This window comes from Chiloscyllium punctatum, chromosome 8 (assembly GCF_047496795.1).
Source record: "Chiloscyllium punctatum isolate Juve2018m chromosome 8, sChiPun1.3, whole genome shotgun sequence".
NCBI classification, from domain to species: domain Eukaryota; kingdom Metazoa; phylum Chordata; class Chondrichthyes; order Orectolobiformes; family Hemiscylliidae; genus Chiloscyllium; species Chiloscyllium punctatum.
The window spans coordinates 9,101,861-9,123,381 of NC_092746.1; the positions used below are offsets into that span (position 1 = coordinate 9,101,861).

Sequence of the window (21,521 nt, forward strand, 5' to 3'; positions counted from 1 at the left end):
TGCTGGTTGTGGGGAAAGGAAGGTAGAGTGAGACTTGCAGAGTTGCTCTTTTGAATGGTGTTCATCTGTAATGTGTTCATCCTATAATTGCATGATGCATTTTTTTGGCTTGATGCTCCGCATGAAAATAATGTGTAGTGATTCACCATAATAATCTGCTCTATAATTTTTATAATTCAAAATGCATAGAAGAATAACAGGTTCTAGGTCTAATAATTAACTACAATGAAGAGCAGGTTAAAAAGAGCATTTATTTTCTGTCGGATATGATATTTTCTTCCATTCTTGTGACTTTCTTTGCCTTTTACATGCCTCCCCAATTACTTGGTCATTAAAGAACTATACAACGTAAGTGCAATTGATCTCATTCAGACACTTTTAACCAACTTGTTTCCTTGAGGTTTTTCCCTTCGGTCAGAATGTCTGTCACATGCTCAGAAGGATAGGCATTTGGCAAATCACAAATAAATTAAACAAAAAAACACAAATGTCATTACCACTTGACAAAATGTAATAGCTCTTGACACAGAACAAATGACAGCAACATTCTTTCAGCAAACTAGCAACCACTGATTCCTTAAACATGCAGATACAGTAGGAATTAAAACATCTGAGTCATTTAAGACGTATTTATTGCAGGATTTTGAACTGTATCACTGCATTGTCTTAAAACTATTCCTCTACAATCTATCATGAGCATGTTGCTTTCCTTAGTTCCACACACATTTGATTTACAATTCTATTATTAACCCTGACATTATTTACCACATAGGCACATTAACCCTGTGAGATGTTGATTTGAAGTACAGAGGTGGTTCCCACTGCCAAAGGCTGTTTTCATAAATAATGTACAGTAATGCCAATCAATAATGCTGCTGAAACACATTAACCCTCCTATTTTTGCTTCACTGGAATTGAAGTTAGAACAGTTCATTTTCCATGATCAATAACCAGCTACATGACATGTAGAATTTTAATTTTAGCCACGATAGAGCACAGCTCCACAGAAATTACAATTTTCAAGTTGCATTGACCATTGACCTGTGAAAACAGCACAGCAAAATGTCAACTTATGCTTGCCACCTGGGTATTAAATATTAACTGCTTCATTTAAATTTAAATTAGTGGAATGGCAACGATTGGAACATTTGATGCCAGTTGTTCATTAAGATGGAGAGAAGCATAATAAACTGTAGTAGGATAGGGAAATGATGCAAACACAATGAAGCACAACCAAATTCAGTTGAACCCGATCTCAGCGATCAAACAGATCTCCCCCCCCCCCCCCCAAATAAAAATCCCTTTAGGCATTTATCTGTAAACATCTCTCTCCATAAATAACATAAATGTCTCCTTAGTATCGCCATGTCTAACTGAAGCTGAAATAGAAGGAATGGATCATACACAGCACGGAGAAGGTGAAAGTGTTTTTGTGGTTGAAAATGGAGGGAGCGCTATGGCTCAACCATCAGATACAGGTGGAGTAACCCAGCCATATTTCTCATGTGTCTTCACCAAACTTTTGAATGTTGCTTCAGCTTCTTTACGAGTGAAAGCTTTCTTTGTTTTCCCTACTTTTCTGCAAATCCGTCCCTATATCAGATAAAGAAAACAGAAAATAAAATGGGTCATTACTTCTGTTCACTACAATGACAGGAAGCAACCAATGCTCGTATGCTCAGAGAAGCACCATTGTCTTGAGAAGGTGCTTGTAAAGAAAACTTGTAACAATGGTAATCCTTTAAGCTTATCAACAACATTAAAGGATATGCAGCAGTGGGAACAGCAATTTTGGTTTTAGCAGCAAAAAGCCCGATTTACTGCTCCAAATATTATTTAAATTTGACTGACAAGTTATTGCCAATGCTGAAAACAAGCTCACCAAATGCTTACCCATGGAGCAAAGCCGGCAGATGGGTTTTAGAGCACTACTGGTAGACTGATCAGTTTGGAATAGTTGGAATAATAGGCGGAACAGTTTGGAGGGGGAAGGAGGTTAGTAATGATGGGATAGCAATATTGGATTGTAAGGAATCTGCAGAATAAAAATTGATTGGATTTGCTTTGTAAGTTTACACTCCAGATGGAAATCTTGCCATGAATCTATGAATCTGTTTTAAAATGATTTATTGCAAAACCACTGCTCATATTTGTAAAACTGAAATAAATCAATTATCTGCATCAGCTGCCTCTTGTATGAAATGAATTATATCAACATTCACACCATTGTTCACTTAGAGAGAAGGCACACGAAAATGGTTCAGCATAACCGTGCATGATATTTTTCAGATGCTAATGGAGACGAGGCTTGATCCACGTTGCCAGTCAAGTGCATCCAATGTGAAGAGGATGCACCAGAACCATCTGGAAAGATAACTGGCTGGGTGTTTGTTTCCTGATACACTGAGAGAACCTGGCTGTAGATGAGGAGGAAAATGAGACTTGAGGAAAGATGCCAAGGTTATTTTTCCCAGCAGATTATTGCAGCAATTATCTCCGCTATGAATGAGGACTTTCTGTTCTGACTCACTCTCCTGAGTTGTTTTGCAGTGGTTTGAGTCATGTGCATAGCTACAGAGCAAGATAGTGCAGTTGCAAGAAGTGTGTTTTAGTTCCAGTTATCAAAAATGGATCTTAACAGTTTATTTCCATATGAGTAGGTGAATACTTGGTTCCTGACATTTACAGAGAGCTAAAAGATAATGAAATGTATGCATTAATGTCATTGCAAAATGTAAAGTGAGAAAATAAGGCAGTCATATAAATACTCGGTGGGAATAGATAGACGAAAGTGGGTGGGACTGTGGTTAAAAGATCAGAAAATATGAAAGTTCAAAGTACTAATGCCATGTGCATTTGAACAGAAGTGTGCTACTGGACAGCTCCACGACAATATCATTTTAAACTTATATAAACGAGATTAACACTCTGTATTGTAATTAAATACTGACATTAAAATTTAAAAATGTAAGTACTTACATGTTATATCCACTGTTTGCAATTGTTGACGGGGCAGTCATTACAGATATTATTGCACACTATATTGGGTTGAAGTTGCAATGGCTGTTTCATTAATTAATAGTTCGACAACTGTGCACTTTCCCAATTATTCTATTTTCTTTAAGTAACAATAATAATCTTGGCTTAAGGGCTGTATTTTCAACATTTTTGGCTACATTTGAATTACATTGAGTTTTCTCTTTGCAGAGTTTTTCACCCTGAAGCCTCGGGAGTTTTCTCACTGCGTTTTACCAAACTCAGCTCATTCATTATCTACCCTGCCCCGAAGGTGTTCATTACGTCTGATGTAGGCCTCATTTTACCAAGTGCCATTTCCAGAATTTGTCACTCAGCACATAGCCTGAATTCAGTAGCATCCCCTGTACCCATGCCATTTTAAAAAGAATGTGGTGCATCTGTTCAATCACTGTCAGTTACCAAAGTAGCTCTGCACAGTTCCTGATATTTGCCCCAGGCATGGCAGACAGGGAAAATTAGCACATTGTTGTTTGGGTAGGGACCTGGAAGTCCTGCCGAACAGGATGATGCAGGGATGGGACGGTCCTCTTCCACCAGGACCAGCAGTGGAGGCCAAGATACCAGACCATGTCAGTCTGGCCTGAGGTTGTGATCCTTACTAAAGCAGCCTCAGCCATCTGAAGGAGTGCTCAGCACCTTCAGAGGAAAGTCAACAGCCTCTCCACTCCAGCAGTTTAGGTGTCACCATTTTCACTTTTGATACCTCACCACTGAAAGTAAGCTTGTGGGGAACATAAAAAAAAATTTGTAAAAGCTTATATTGGCATGTGAAAAGGATTGGTGGAGACAAATGTAGGCACCTTTACAATCAGAAAGAAGTTTAGTAGGGAGCGAAGAGAAGGTAGACCAATTAAATACATATTTTGGTGATATCTTCAAAAAGGAGGAAACAAATGGTGTCCCAAAAATGTTGGGGAACCCAGGCCTAGTGAGAGGGAGGCACTGAAGGAAATCATTATTATCAAAAATGGAGTAAACTGATGAGATTAAAGGCTGACAAATTTCCAGGCCTGATGATCTACTTGAGGAAGTGGCCCTAGAAATAATGGATACATTGGTCACCTTTCAAGATTGTATAGACTCTGGAGCAGCTTCTCTGGCTTGGAGAGCTAGTCAATATAACCTCACTATTTAAAAATGAATGTAGAGAGAAAACAGAAAATTATAGAGTGCTTCGCCCGATATCAGTGATAGGTAAAATGCTAGAATTTGTTATAAAAGATTTAATAGCAGAGCACTTGGAAAACAGTGACAGGATCAGAAGGAGTCAGCATGGATTTACAAAAGAGAACTCATGCTTAACAGATCTACGGGAGTTTTTGAGGATACAACTGATCCAGTTGATAACAGGATACCAATGGATGTTGTTTGTTTGGACTATCAGAAGGCTTTTGATAAAGTCCCCGATAAGAGATTAGCAAGTATAATTAAAAAGCATGGGATTGAGGGTAGTGTACTGACACAGATAGGGAACCAGCTGGCAAAAAGCAAACACAGTAGGAATATACAATTTATTTTCTGAGTGGCAGCCAGTAACTAGCGGGGTTCCATTTCCTAAAAAGGTCTCACCACCCTTGTACCTCCATGAAGTGGAGTGCTTAGGAGAACAATGACCAAGAACATTGCAGAAGAGTGCCGTCCAAGTGGTCCAGGCACCACAATTACATCACCAGAAGGCTGATGGTCGGCATAACAGGTGAGCTGCCACTGTCTCGGATTCCTGCACTCAGGTCAGTAGCCTTCTGTTGAATGGTATCCATTGTCCCAAAGGATCCAAACATGGATTTAGGTTACGGTACAGTTAGGAATGGCCCCACAGTCTGTACCAGTCGCTTTACGTCTGGTTGGCAACAGAGTGCCAGCAACCTATGTAACTCCCTGAAAATTCTACTATACCTGTTCAGTGAGGTCTTTAACAAGTTTAGGAAGGTGGATAAGATCACTGTCCTGGCAATTGCTAATGCACTGAACACTGCCAGCATCAGGAATGGTGCAACTAAACTGTCATTCCAACCAGTGCTGGTATTTTAAGATGCCATGTGTGTATCAATGCCTCCAGTGTGGCCCAAAGGTTAGATCGCATTTTATCACATTAACTACCCAGACAGCTTTCCTGAGTAATTTGGAGGTAAAAGCTCTCTGCAGTATCTTTGATTCCTCTGTCCAATATTTTAATCAAGTCATAATATTTAAAATAAACAAGTTAATACTCATGTTAAAATAACAGAGAAATTTAACGCAAGTGCTTTTTCAAGTACAAGTTCACTGAGAAGTTGGTTTCCCCTCGAATTGGTATTCTTGCAAATTGTCCTGATGAGTGTACTGTGGAAAACTTGAAAAAAAATATTTTTGCAGCAATAAGTTAAACTTGAGTCAAATAAATTTAGTGTGAAATTCCAATTAAGTATCACTGTTCAATTAAGTTAAACATCAATGGATGCAAGTACACGGCAAATGCTCAAAAGGCAACAGAGTAATGCGGTGGGTCTATCATGATACACTGACACCAGTTAAAGATAAACAAAATATTGTTGAATCATAGCACTAAAGCGATAATCTTCCAACTTGCCATTCCCATCACAGAACCCTGCTTCCTGAAATCACACTGAATACTGCAGACATCCACCGCTTGCTTTTTGAGTTCTCAATCATCGGTAGTATATTTGGGCTTCTGACATACATTCCCACTAAGCAAAAGATTTCTATTCTTAGCCTGCTGAGAAAAAAAAAAAATGACCCCTTCAAATAAAGGTCACTTAGTATAAAAGATGCAGAAATTATTCTCAATATTTAGATTGGACACTGCTGATGATGCATTTTGATGCATACCATTGAACTGAACTTGTACCAAACTCCACCACTTCCTCTCGCAGTTCATTCCATACATACATCACGCTTCGTGAAAAAATTGCCCCTTAGGTCCCTTTTAAATCCTTCCCCTCTCACTTCAAACCCAAATGCTGGCAAATAGGCCTTGACTATGTTTCCATGATGTCCAGCTCTATGGTGGTCTCAGAAAGATGACAAGTGGATCTCAGTGGCTACTTCCCTTAAATAGGAAGGTTTAACTTTGCAGACTGTTATGCCATAGGTGAAGGATACTTTTTTATTTGCTTGTGGGATGTCAGCATCTCTGGCAAGGTTGGTGTTTATTACCCGTCCCCAACTCCCCTTGAGAAGTTGGTGGACAGCCATCTTCTTGAACCACTGCAGTCCACGTTCTGTAGGTATACCCGTTGTGCTGTTACTTATGGAGTATTAGGATTTTGACTTAGCAATAGTAAAGGATTGGTGATATGGTTCCAGACCAGGATGTTGAGTTATCTGCAGGGGATATTTGACCCTATTCACATGAGGCTAGGGATCCATGAGTTATTAATTTTTTTAAAATACTCTACATTAGAATAACTTTCTTTCACAAAGACTTTTGCTAGGAATTTCCAGAGCTGTTTTAGTTCTGCTGCTTTTACACATTAACACTTTTGACAAGGTTACAGCAATAGTGGGGGAGAAACCTTGATAAAATCCTCAATGACAGGACTCATACTAAATACATGATTATATTCGGCTCCATGAAAGGAAGTTCGAGAAGTGTAATTAGTAGGTATCCTAAATGAGCCTGATTCTGTCCTGAGACAACATCCACACCTGTAAACTTCACAGTAAGGGTCACTAGATAGCAATTAAATGCAGTAAATTGGATCCAATTGTAATGCCATCAGACATCAGTTTGTTGATGTTCTCAGTCAACTGTGCATCAAAACATCAACTCAAACTTATAATTTTGGATTCTCATGTTGTATCTTCTCTGTCCACTGTTTATGACCACCACAATGTTTTGCCACACCTATGCAACTAGGCGCACATTAGGATGCACAAATTACTGTTGCCCTGGTCCCAAAACATACATTTTTGGGCAACTTTAATCCAGCCTCTAGCAGCAGGAAAAATGGTAGCTGGGCCCCACTTAATTGTGGGAGGACATGTGTCAATCTGCTAGCGACTGCAATACACTCCCTCAAATGATTATAACAGAGAAGGGAAGGGGCCAGTATAAGAAACTTGCCTATTCATAGTGATAGATCAATTAGGCTTATTATCACTGAGCTCCCTGGAATTCAGTGGTGGTTTGGGTATTAAAAATGCACAGATTATCTGTGCACATTCGAAAAGATGCTCAGCAAATCCTGTTGTGTTTTCCAGCAGCCTATCAGAGGAGTCTCTCATTGCCAATGTGGCTCGATTGGACACAAACAAAGTAGGGCTGCTGAATGTTACCCCATGCCTTTGATACCCCTCCAAGTTATGTGTGACACCCTTCCACTACTGTCATCCCATCCTTATTCACCTATGTCCAGAGGTCCAACTGAGATCCCTGGTGAAACCCTTGGAATATTCATTGCAGCAGCCACTGTTGTCAGTGCTTCTACTGTCAATGGAATGCACTTCCAACTCATGCACCAAAACTCTCGGTCAAAATTACTTGGCTTCTACCTTGCTACAGATGCTGTTGCTGGAAATTATGCTGCTGTTAGCTCTCAGATGCTGTAGAGGTAGCAAAGCTCCTGCATTGTCATCTTTATTTTACCTTGTTTTATGTCAAATCTTTTGTAATTGCTTTTGTTTATTTTTCAGTGTTTAAAAATGATTTAATCTAACTACTTCAAATTAACGTATTAATACATTTTAATAATTGGAAAGGCAAAGATTAATTACACATAAGCAGGACAGATTTGTTAGAGTGAGATCCTGGCTGACTAATTTGAATTTTTTGAAAAAGTGACTAAATATATTGAGGGTACTGCAGTTGATGTTGTTTAAGTGGACTTCAGTAAGGTCGTTGATGGGGTCCCATATGAAAGATCCACAAAAGCCCATGGGATCTAAAGCAAATTGGCAAACTGAATCCAAAACTGGCTGACAAATAGGAGGCAAAGGTGATGACGGAGGGTTGTTTTTGCAATTGGAAGCCTGTGGCTAGCAGTGTTCTGAGATCATTGCTGGGGTCCTTGCTGTTGTTATGTACACCACTGACTTGGATGTGAATGGAGAAGACTTAATTAAGAAGTTTTCAGATGACATGAAAATTCAGTGTGTTGTTGATACTGAGGAGGATGCCTCAGGCTACAGTCTGATACTGATCAGTTGGTAAAATGGACAGAGCTATGGTACGTTGGAATTTAATCCTGATAATTGTGACGTGATGCACTTTGGGATGTCTAATAAGGGAAGGAAATGCACAATGAATTGGAGGTCCCTAGGTATCCAGAGACACAAAGGGATCTTGGTGCACAAATCCACTGATCCCTGAAGGTCTCAGTACAGGTAGATAAGATGATGAAAAAGGCACATGGGATGCTTATCTTCATTAACAGGGGCACAGAATATAGGAGCGAGGAATTCTTGTTGCTACTTTATAAAACATTGATGAGACCGCAGATGGCATACGAGGTGCAGTTCTGGTTGCTGCGCTATTGGAAGGAGGTGATTACACTGGAGAGCAATTACAGAGGAGATTCACCAGGATGGTGCCCGGGATAAAAAATATCAGTTATGAGGACAGACTGGATTTGTTTTCCTTATAGCAGAGGAGATTCAAGGGGAATCTGATTGACGTATACAATATGATGAAGGCATAGAGTAGATTGTGAGAATCTCTTCCCATTGGCAGACATATCTAAGACCAGAGGGCATAAGTTTAAGGTGAGGAGCACATAGTTTACAGGAGATCGGAGGAAATAATTTTTCTCTCAGAGGATGTTTGATATATGTATGGAATGAGCTGCCTGAGAGGATGGTGGAAACAGGTATTTTTGCAATTTTTAAGAAGCATCTGAATGAGCACTTAAAATGTCAGGGCTGAGTAAATGGAGGTAAATAGTGTAGTTCAGTGTTTGAATATGTTGAATCAAATTTTCATTGTTGGCACAGTACTGAGACAGCAAGCAACATTCTCTGTGACTATGACAATACTGCACTGTTGCTTCCCATCTTGATCATTATACCTTTTTGGCAGCTTGCTCCAGCATTCTCCTTCAATGCTTCTCCTTTATTGTCTAGCTGATTGGAACTCCATTGCTTGTTAACACTGTTACCAGCCAATCTGAAATGTGTTTGGACACTTTTTTATTTTAAAGCAATTCCTTACATGTTCCATTGTTGCTGCTGCTCCTAATGGTGTGACTCAGTTTCTCTGGTTCAGGTACTGGTCACTTAAAACAAATATGAACCAGCTCTTTGGTCAACTGAATGCTTTTATAAATAATGAGTAGATAAACTGTGGTACACAAGTCTTTTTATTCATTTTAGTACCTGACGAAAGGTAATAGTTTTCAATGCTTTATTAAAGTCTGTGCAGCATCATTGAAAGTCAGGATTCCTGATGAAGGGCTTTTGCCCGAAACGTCGATTTTCCTGCTCCTTGGATACTGCCTGACCTGCTGTGCTTTTCCAGCACTACTGTAGTCACCGAAAATCAGCCAACCTTGGGGCTAAATAAAGGGGCCACAAACATTGGCTGAATAGGGCAGAAGAAATGGCTGGTAAAATTCAAATAAACTGCTCAAGAAACTCAGCCTTTGTGGAGGGAGAATCATTGTCGATCTTTTGAATCCAGTATGAACCCTCTTCAGTTGAATTCCAAAGTAGAATCACATTGGACTCAAAATATTTACTCGGTTTCTCCGCAGATGCTGGCCACCACTGCTGTGCTTCTCTCACACTTTTATTTCAGACCTTCAATAGTAGTTCCTTTTTATTTTAGCTGGTGGAATAAGTATGAAGACAGGAATCTAAGATGAAAGGCTACAGCATCCAGTTTGATGTTTGATGAAGCTGAGATAGAGGGCAGCACGGTGGCACAGTGGTTAGCACTGCTGCCTCACAACGCCAGAGACCCGGGTTCAAATTCCTGCCTCAGGCAACTGTCTGTGTGGAGTTTGCACATTCTCCCTGTGTCTGTGTGGGTTTCCTCCCACAGTCCAAAGATATGCAGGTTAGGTGAATTGGCCATGCTAAATTGCCCGGGGTGTAATTGGGGTAAATGTAGGGGAGTAAGTCTGCGTGGGTTGCTCTTTGGAGGGTCGGTGTGGACTTGTTGGGCTGAAGGGCCTGTTTCCACACTGTAAGTAATCTAATCTAGTGCTCGGTAAGGTGGGTGTAAAGACACTTAGCTCGGTTGGCATTCTAGGGTACCCTTTAAATGGAAATTAGCACAGCGTGTCTTATAACAGTAACAATCAGCATTGTGTACATTATATACACACATATGTTGAAGTGGAATACATACATCTTGTAAGGAAACTGTCAAAGACTGCCAATGAATGACAGAGTCCTGAAGAAGGGTTATACCCGAAACATCGACTTCTGCACCTCTGCTGCCTGGCTTGCTGTGATCTGCCATGCTCCTGCCTGCCAACCATTTAACAGGCAAAAGTTCCAAATGTGCAGCAGCAAAGTGTAGCCCCAAACTTACTGTTCCTGCACTGCTCACCACACATGAGCAAACACTTACTCAAGCTGCAACTTACTCAAAACTTTCCACAAGTCTTCATAAAACAATTGTGATACAATTTACTTTTGTGTCACATGTAAATGCCACACTGAGTGCTTGATTTGCAGTTTGGCTCTTCAGCAAACATAATGAGGCAATTCTCTGAAATGCTGCAATCAGCACAGTCTCATTTGTAGTGACTGCAGATCATAAAATTATAGCTACAATGCTGCGACTGTGCTATTTGCCAGTGAGTCTCTGTGCTCTCAGCACAGCCTCAAAGAATTGCCTTCTATATTCTGCAAGGACAAGAAAACATTTTCCAATAAAAAGCATTTGATTTCTTTTCATTTTAAGTGCCAAGAAAATCTCTATTCATAGCATCCCGACAGTGTGGAAGGCAGGCCATTTGGCCTATCGAATCCACACCAACCCTGGGAACAGCATCTTACCCTCAGCCTATCCCTGTAACCCTCCATTTCCCATGGCTAGTCCCCAGCTAGCCTGTACATCCCTGGATACTATGGATAATTTAGCATAGCCAATCCACCTTTGGACTGTAGGAGGAAACACGAGCACCCAAAAGAACCCACACAGACCCAAATTCTGCATAGTCAGTCGCCCAAGGGGAGTTAAACCCGGGTCCCTGGTGCTGTGAGGCAGCAGTGCTAACCATTACGTCACTGTGCTACGTAAAATTAAAATTCAAATAGCAGTTATAAAGCTGCAGACCTCTCAGAAATTCCAGCGTTTTTGGGAGTTTTGCTTAGATCCATTTCAGGCAACTTGAAAACTTAAGAGGATGGAATCTTCACACACACTTAACGATATAGGCTATGATGAAAAATTTGGAAGAATCATGTAATAAGTTGACCGCGGTCTTTCTTTATATTGGGAACTACAAGTTGCATTTTCCAATTCAGTTCCTGACATTGAGGCAAGATTTTCATTAGTGATAATCATTCACTATCACCTGCATTATTACTTAATAATGCCTTATTATGCAGACTGAAAATTACTGGAATGGAAGTTAGAATGGGTACCTGACAGCAGCTCACTGCTTGCTCTATCTTGGATGTCTGACACCAAAATCTCCATGCATGCACCATTAGCAGAGGGCACATGTACTCCACATCCATGGGCACTAGTATTGGATACATGCCAGCGTCTCAATAGCACATTTCTGACCCACTTATGGTACACCTATGAACGTTAATGCTGCACTTGGGAGCACACTGGCATCAATCACTGGAATGCTACGTCAGGATGGTCTGTGTGCACAGATAGGCACCCAGCTAACACACTGGATTAGGATGTATCTCAGAGCTGTTTGTTTATTTTTTTAATGCTCACTCACTTCTGCCTAACCTGGATGCTCACAGCGTCTCTCTCTTGCCTTCCCTTGCCATTTAGCATTTTCCACCTTCAGCCAGTGCTAACAGGCATAGTATTTCTGTTTTGACAGGCCTTTTAGTGCAGACAGAAAGTCAGCCAACTTGTTATGGGGTTGCCAGCATCATCAATCAAAGGGGTGGGCATGTTGCAGTATGACAATGCAAATCAACTACACACCGGTGCCATTGCCAGCATCTTATGTGGACAATACACTGCATGTGCTTCAAGCAAATAGTCATGTCTAAGTCTGCGGGGAGCAATCTTCAGTCATTTCAAGGGAAAAACCGTTCAGTGAGGGGGTATGGAACAGTAAGTCTCCAGCAGATCTGATATCAGTCGAGGGACTTGGGCTGGGTTGTTTGGCTGCTCAGAATGGACATGGTATAGACTGTCTCCTTATGTAGGGTGAGGAGGTGAAGGTTAGATACCCAACCACCCGCCTTGGCTCTCTCTTTTATTGTAGGCTCCTTCCTCTTGGAACAAGACAAATAGAATGACATCTACCATATCTGTGGCAGATGTCATAAACGGTACCGGATAGTTCCACCTGACTGTGCTTCAACACGTACACAAAGGCCAATTAAATATGGCTACATGCCTGGAATCCCTATACGTTCAGCTACAGAATGTAGGAGAATTGGGCTAGCACTGGATGCAAGTGTCATATAAAAGCCACGGTAGGAGTAGTTAAGGAGGTGGTTTTGGGACGATAGTGCAAGAAAATCCCTTGGGCCTCTTGGTGAGAAGAACCCTTCTTGAAACTTAACAAAAGTGACACTTGCTCAAACTATGGGAAGATCCAACCTATTGTCATATGAGCCAGGGGTGTTAAAGCTAAAAGTAGCCATTTCTAAATAATGGGAGTACACTTTAGAATGTGTTTAAATTTTGTTATGTACCAGCAGAGCAGAAGGCAAGTAAAATATTTATTTTATAACGATGTATGCAATGAGCCTAGGAGAGGTCATGGGTGGTGAGTGAGTGGGCATTGCTTGGCATGAGAAACCAGGTGGTGGTGCTGGGGCATGGACTGGTACAAACAGTACAATGAGCCATAGGAGGTCAGTGGGGTGGGGGGAAACAGTTTGGTTTAAGAGATAATGGAGGTCTGTGGAGAGACATATCTTGGAATGGGGATGGGGGCTTGAGTGGCCTAGGGTTCCATTGGAGGAGGGCATAGTTTGGCATGTAAAAACAATCATACCTTCCCTTATCTTTCTTTAGTAAATCTCCACTGCTCCCTCTTTAAGGCCCTAATATCCTTTAAGTATGATCCTCAGGATCCGATAAAATACTCTCAATGAGGCCTAACCACAACCTCCTTTACAGTTGAATGTACAATTGATCATCCCATTAATGAAAGCTGCTCTGCTTACAATTTGTAATAGTTGAGTGTGTGTTGCTGGGAAAGCACAGCAGGTCAGGCAGCATCCAAGGAGCAGGAAAGTCGACGTTTTGTGCCAAAGCATCGATTCTCCTGTTCCTTGGATGCTGCCTGACCTGCTGCGCTTTCCCAGCAACACACTCTCAACTCTGATCTCCAGCATCTGCAGATCTCACGTTCTCCTAGTTGATTTCAATCTTACAAATTGTAATAGTTCAGCTTGCTTGCCTTGGTCACATGCCTTTGGCCATGGCTACCTATCTAACATCACTCTGGATGTTAATTACAACTGCCTTGCTATAATACCAAGGTTTGACACAAAACAAATAAAGAATAAAACAAACCAAATAAGCCTGAGAACTCCTAATGGCTTTGGACAGTTCCAACTGTCTTCTGCTTGTCTGCATCTAATTTCTACACCTTGCTCAGTAATAAGCTGTTTCTTCAGTTAAACTGCTTGGATGAGCCCTGTCTTTAAGTTTTGTTTACACCATTTTCCCATAAGGACTGTCAGTATTTCAATCCACTTGTCCAAAAATTTTCCATCTGTCTTACCACTTCATATTGGAAGTGAACTCGATTGCTTTTGCTGTGAACAGTTCCTCAATGAAGGGATTCTGTCCATGCTGAAATTGTTTTGATGAGCCGAATCCTTATACAATCATTTGTTTGGGCAAATGGAGTATTAAACATTTTTGCACACAAGGGTTCTAATGCAGGTATACTATGGGCACATCGCCAGCACTTGACTGTTCTATGCAAATAGAAATCCAGTACCTTCCTACTGTTTGTCTAATCCGCCCTGCAGATTCTATTTTGCATCTGTGAAGCTCCTTACATGATGGTGCTAATACAGCTATGAACATTTTTCAGAAGCAATATTTTAAAAGATCTAGGCTACTTCTTTGGTTTGGAAACTACAATGCCAGCCACAATCCTTGTTCCCAGTTCAATGTGGACCAGTTTCCCCCATCTGGATGTATGTCTCCTCTTTATTTCTCGTTCAGCACCAAGCCCTGAATGAACTGGCAAAGCAGGAACTCTTTTGAGCATGCTCTTTCCTCCAACTATTATGTCCCCGGGCCTTGTAGGAGGTGGAGAAGAACAGACTGTTGCAAGGTCAATTGGCAAATTCTGAACAGTCAGAACCTGGTCATATAGTCATAGAGATGTACAGCATGGAAACAGACCCTTCGGTCCAACCCGTCCATGCTGACCAGATATTCCAACCCAATCTAGTCCCACCTGCCAGCACGTACCACCCTCTGCCTGAAAATGTCGCCCCTTCGGTCTCTTTTATATCTTTCCCCTCTCACCCTAAACCTATGCCCTCTAGTTCTGGACTCCCCCACCCCAAGGGGAGTCTATTTATCCTATCCATGCCCCTCATAATTTTGTAAACCTTGTAAGGTCATCTTGTAAGGTCATCTCTCAGCCTCCGATGCTCCAGGGAAAACAGCCCCAGCCTGTTCAGCCTTTCCCTATAGCTCAAATCCTCCAACCCAGGCAACATCCTTGTGAATCTTTTCTGAACCCTTTCAAGTTTCACAACATCTTCCCGATAGGAAGGAGACCAGAATTGCAAGCAATATTCCAACAGTGGCCTAATCAATGTCCTGTACAGCTGCAACATGACCTCCCAACTCCTGTTCTCAATACTCTGACCAATAAAGGAAAGCATTCCAAACGCTGCCTTCACTATCCTATCTACCTGCGACTCCACTTTCAAGGAGCTATGAACCTGTACTCCAAGGTCTCTTTGTTCAGCAACGCTCCCTAGGACCTTACCATTAAGTGTATAAGTCCTGCTAAGATTTGCTTTCCCAAAATGCAGCACCTTTCATTTATCTGAATTAAACTCTATCTGCCACTTCTCAGCCCATTGGCCCATCTGGTCCAGATCCTGTTGTCATCCAAGGTAACCCTCTTCGCTGTCTACTACACCTCCAGTTTTGGTGTAATCTGCAAACTTACTCCCTGTACCTCTTATGCTCGCACCCAAATCATTTATGTAAATGACAAAAAGTAGAGAACCCAGCACCGATCCTTGTGGCATTCCACTGGTCACTTCTTGCCACCTTCTGGAACATACTGCCTAACATCTGCTAGGGCCACAGCAAAATCACCTGAGTAATTGAGCAAATTCAAATGGCTCACTCTTTTGTATACATGATGACTTAAACTGGTAATGGATCCTCGTTAAGGAATACAAGCTCCAGGAACACAGGGTACTGACATCTCTCTGGGCCATTCCTCCTCTCCCCTTTCCCCTGACTCCATCCCTTCATCTAACCCAATTCTTGCCATGTATTCGCTGTACCCTCTGAGACCCAGCCCCATCCTCGGCTGAAAGATCTGTGTTCAGTAGAGGACTTAGCATGATCCCTTTACAACCCTGCCTCAGCAGATTCCAGCATGTTACTCTGCTGAACTCTTCTCCCCTTGTCTTCACCTCCACGTACACTTCTTTAGACAGGAGTCCGCTCTCCGTGACACAAAACCTTTCACCCTCTCTCAAATTCGCCACCTCCTGAACCTTTTACCTGTGCTCGATCTCTTCTGAGAAGTGCTGACATATAATGAGCTGCCTTAATGTCTCTGTTCCCCTCACTAACTCTAACACGTCTCCCCTGAGCCTGCTGCACTCTATTCTCTCAGATCTAATCCTGACTTTGTAATCCAACCAACATCTTCATTTTGGAGACCCCTGGATGACTGTGGAGGAATTCAGCTAGTATCTAGTGACGTCCTTTTCTTGGGGCAATGACTCTTGCTGCCCGTAACAATATCCCGTCCTCTACTTGAGCAGGCCATTCCAGGTCCAAAAAGGTTCCAATTCTGGTTGTGGCAGCCCTCTGGCTTTCCCCATCACCACCAGTTGTTTCAGTTTTGACAGGATCGGATGCTTCTTTGTCAAATGTCTGATATTGTCAGCTGTGACTGGGAGTGTGTCCATAAAACATAAAACAATTACAGACTCTTCCAGTGGCGATAGCACTAGTGGTGTTTCTGCCAATGGAAGGCAGCTCAATGCATCTGCATTTGCTACTTGGCCTCACAGATGATGTTCTAACTTATGATTATTGGCACTTGGTATTAGAGCCCATTGTTGAATTTGGCCTGAAGGTGTGGGCAGCACTGCCTTAAGCAGATCTAGTAGGGGTTTGTGGTCAATTTCTATTACAAATTTCTGCCCATAAAAGGTACTGGTATAACTTACTGACTCAAAGTACGACACCCAATCCTTCTTTCTCTATTTGGGCATAATTTTACTTTGCATTAGACAAAGTCTTGGATGCTTACGCTATTGGGCATTCCTCTCCATTGGGTCACCGGTAAGCTAATACTACCCCAATGCCACACAAGGGAAGTATCGCATGTCAACACCATATCTCGCTTGGGATCTGTTTCTTCACTTCACTGACACTTTTTTAGGAGTTGGTGCAAAGGTGCCAGGGCAGAGGCCAGGTTATGTATGAACTTTCTGTCATAATTTATCAGTGCAAAAAATGACCTAAGCTCTTGAACAGATGTGGCAGCTGGGGCACCTTTGATCACCCTCATTCCATCTTCCAACAGGTGTAATCCGGTCTCGTCGACTCTGTAGCCCAAGGCTGCCTGGAACACACATGTTTCCTTTCTGAGGCATACTCCCATCTCAGAAAAATCTCTAAGGACTACATCCTAGTTCTCTCAGTGTTTCTTATTAGTCTTCCCTGTTATTAGAACATCATCTAAATAAATGGCGGCCTGAGGTAGACCTTGCAAAATGTTCTCCAACATCCGGTGAAAATTTGAACTGGCTGACAATACCACAAATGGCAGTCTTGTATATAGGTACAAACCTAAACCTTATGGGTATTAATTGGAATCCTTGTCTAAACACAATTGCAAGTAAGCGTAGCTCATGCCCAGCTTCATGAAGGACAGCACCCCTGCCAGCTTTGCGTATAAATCCTCTATCCAAAGGACTGGGTACTTATCTAGCTGCAAAAAATAGTTTACCATTTGTTTGAAATCCCCAGGAAGGTGAACCAACCCATCAGGTTTCAAAATCATCCGACCACTGCTGTCCGTGATCAAGAAAGCGAATGTAAAGTTGTGATTTATCTCAAGAAGATTGGAATATAAAAACAGCAATGTGCTTCTGACTCTTTCTACAGCTCTAGTTAGGCCCCATTTAGAATACTGTGTCCAAGTTTGGGCCCCACACCTCAGGAAGGACATACTGGCAACGGAGTGTGTCCAGTGGAGACTCACATAGATGATCCCTGGAGTGGTCGATTTAACATACGATGAACAGCTGAGGATCCTGGGATTGTATTCATTAGAATATAGAAGGTTGACAGGAGATCTAATAGAAACTTATAAGATGACTTCGAAAGGGTGGATGTTGTTTCCGTTAGGCGGGGAGACTATGACCCATGGGCACAGCCTTAGAATTAGAGGAGGTCGATTTAGAACGGAAATGAGGAGACATTTCTTCAGCCAGAGAGTGGTGGGCCTGTTGAATTCATTGCCACGAAGCGCAGTGGTGGACGGGACGTTAAAGATCTTCAAGGCAGAGATTGATAAATTCTTGATCTCGCAAAGAATTAAGGGCTACGGGGAAAGTGCAGGTAAGTGGAGTTGAAATGTCCATCAGTCATGATTAAATAGTGGAGTGGGCTTGATGGGCCGAATGGCCTTACTTCCACTCCTATGTCTTATGGTCCGTTCCATTGGATTGGTTCGACAATTCCTTCGCTTTCCAGCCTTCTGATGTCTGCGTCTACAAATGGCACTGGGCAGGCCTTGCAGAATATTGGAATTGCTTCCTGGTCAACATGTAAGTTGCTTTGACTCCTCTGACAGTCCCTAGACTTTCCTGGAAGACTTCTGGATATTTCATTAGGATTTCACTCAGGCTTCCATTTTCTTATTGAAAAATGTTGAGCCAATCCAGATGAATCTCTTTCAACCAATTCTGCCCCATCAAGCTTTGGCCTTCGCCTTTTCCTACAATCATTAGTAACTATCATCTTTATCTGAACCACAAAGGTGAAACCAGTGATTGACATAATCTGTTGTCATTATACCATAAAGAACTTTTAAAAAACTGATCAGACTGAATTTCATAGTTCAAAATATGCTTTTCGTTTGTGACCGGAACTGAAGTTGTAGCTGAGGTCTTGCACAAACTTAAGGGTAGGAGCTTAGAGTGAATTTTGTTAAAGACTGGTTCTGCAATCACTGATACATCCGCACTGGTATCAACCCCCATTAGAACTGGATGACCATTTACCCAATGTTTATTTTGGTTGGTTCTGATTTGGATGTTGCTAAGCAATTTAACTGTTACCAACCCAGATATAGGTGGACTTCCCAGGATACGCACTCACCTGGATATTGGCTTATGAGTCCCCTTACTCAATGTAGGTCTGGTAGCAGTCTTTTTCTGCCTCGAATCTGCATACCGGCAGCAAATACAATGGCTTGCTGGCCTGGATCCTGAAGAAAATTTGAGCTGTTTGGCCGAGGCTTGGCTTTGTTTTCCAGTTTTGCCGTGGGCTAACCTTGAGTCCCTCTTTTCAGGTTATGTCCTGAGTGATGTTACGCAATTGCCTGCACTCAAGTGGTGTTACCCAACCTCAGTCAGACTGACGAGGGTATCCATTTTCATTGGAATACCCTGCAACTGACTGGTCGTTCTGCTGCGATGTACCTTCTGTTAACATGAATTCGCTGTAACAGAATTGGCGGACTGAGGACGCTGTTTCTAAAACACAAAGGTTTGAAGCATGTATTGGTTATAATGAGATTCCGGCCTCATTAGTTTCAACGGTGCTGCTATTATGCAAGTTTCTTATAACACGGGATTACACAAGAACAAACGACTGCAGAACTACTACTGCACATGCTCCTCTTGCCGCATTTCCAATGATAAAGCCAGCTGTAATGCCTGTTTGAAGTCCAGTTGGGCTTCAGCTAGTGGGTGTTTTTGTACAGTTCCATCATTAATCCTACTCTTGTGGCCACTGAAATAATCCCATACAGGCCGGTATCCCATCACCCAGTCACCCTTTAGTTACATGTGCAAAGTTCTTGACTCTGACACAGCCTCTTCAGAGTCAGCACCCAGAACCTCTGACACTCTTATTTTTATCTGTCAGCCAGGGCTCCCTGATTTGACCAGATTAAAAGCCCCAATCAGGGAACTCATATTCTATGAGGTCCAACTGGCTGACCTCGTTACAATCACTGCAACACCCCCTATCCATCTTTTTTTCTCTTTCACCACAATTAGCTAGCCCTTAGGTCTGCGCTGGTCTTTGCCCGAAACGTCAATTCTCCTGCTCCTCAGATGCTGCCTGACCTGCTGTGCTTTCCAGCACCGCACTATCAACTCTGTGCTGGTTCTCCATACCATCTGTTCACCTTGCTTCTCCTCCACCTCTGTTAGAAGTATCTACACTTGTCAGTTCTGAAGAAGCTGACTCAACATTAAATCTGTTTTTCTCACTGTCTCCTCACAGATGCTGCTGGCCCATTGAGTTTCTCCAGAATTTTCTGTGTTTGTAATGGATCCTTGTTGGCCAACGGACAAAAGCTCTTGGCGGATTTGTTTAGACCCATTGTACCTCTGGGTATTCTGCTTAAGCTGCTTAAGTTCTAGGCTAGATAGCAAATATCTAAGCTTGATTATTTTGAACTGAGATTCAGTCTGAGCAGGTTTTTAAGTTCTTTGTTTTATGATGACAACAGGTGGTGTGAATCACTGGGTTCACCTTTGTAGTTCAGATAAAGATAGTTTCCCTGTTCCTAGCCATTCCTTGAAGGTCACAAAATCCTCTTTTTGCATTTTGTTTCTACAAAACTGACTTTTACACAAATAACACTTTAACTTTGCCTTAAGTTGGCAAAAATTGATGTTTGCACTAAGCGTTGATTCCATTTGTTGAATTGCTTTGCTTTCAGGCAGTGTGTGGAGTCGCAGTTTGGTGGCCACAACTTTCTATGTTACAATTCACAATTCTTTTGGATTGTCAAATTTGTTTCACGACTATCCAGAGGTTTAATGTGCCTGTGTTGTCCATACAACTTGATTTGCTTCTCCAAAGATTTCTCAATGACCAATTGCATTCCAATCTAACTGAGCTGCTCTTCTTTTATCGGTCTTAAGAAATTCAAAGTTGCTATCAAAAAGTATAATAACGTGCCCTTCTTATGCAAATAGAGTTATTGACTTAATAATGTCAAAACTGCTTACTATACGTTTGTTATTATGAATTTTGAAATTTCATTGCTTCTCAGCAAGAACACGGCAGTGCAAAATAATCAAATTTTCTGCAATTTTGTTTAGTTGTCTGAAGCCAAGTTTTTTTTAAAACCTTTGTCCATCCCTACAATAGTAACACTAGCAACATGACACTAGCTCTTGGACAGTTACATATTGATAGCCTGTGGTTGGACATTTTACTTTATTGCATGAGATGCTATCTAGTGGGACAACACTACTATTATAGGACAAGCCAAACAGAGAATAGCCAGGGAATTCCTAGAGGCATGGCACTCATCCACAGACTCTATCAACAAACACATCGACCTGGACCCAATATACCGACCACTGCAGCGGACAGCTGGAACTGACAACCGGAAGCGGCAGGTACAAATCACTATAAATGCCGGAGGAAACATCACAGAAGGCTCCCAAGCACTGAGGATGTCACCTAGACAGGGGACGAAACGTCTGCAACACAAATTCCCAGCTCGGCGAACAGAACCACAACAACGAGCACCCGAGCTACAAATCTCCCAAACTTTGAATGCTATCTACATGTACCCTTGAGTTCCGCCACTGATACTTGGAAACATACTGCTGAGCTTAAAAATAATACAAAACAAATGTCTATCGATGCTGTAAATCTTTAATAAAATCATTAAAATTCTGGAAATACTCAGTGGTTCAAGTAGGGAAAAAAAAGTTAATTTTTCAGGTTGTCAACATCACAACAAAAAAATGGGAAAAGTTGCAGCTATAAAAGGGTTTACAGTTCTATAAAAGTGAGTGAGGATGGCAAAAGAAAACAAAGGAAAGTCTGTGATAGGAAGAAAGAAGCAATTAAATGACAAAAAGAATTGGTCTTGAGATGAATCGCTGATGAGGCAGTGAATAGTCCAATGGTGAATAACTGCTGCAGGTAAATAAGAACAAGGGGAAAACAAAAATAA

At 41.7% G+C, this 21,521-nt stretch overlaps 1 protein-coding gene across 1 annotated transcript in view; it reads right to left on the bottom strand.

Moving 5' to 3' along the window:
- Positions 1-232: 232 nt before the first annotated feature.
- The window catches only part of ube2ql1 (ubiquitin conjugating enzyme E2 QL1), a 41,458-nt gene continuing 20,169 nt past the window's right edge, over positions 233-21,521 (bottom strand). The window contains exon 2 of the mRNA XM_072575151.1: positions 233-1,593. Within this exon, the coding sequence (XP_072431252.1) occupies positions 1,462-1,593 (132 nt within the window). The 3' untranslated portion in view covers positions 233-1,461. The remainder of the gene's footprint in view (positions 1,594-21,521) is intronic.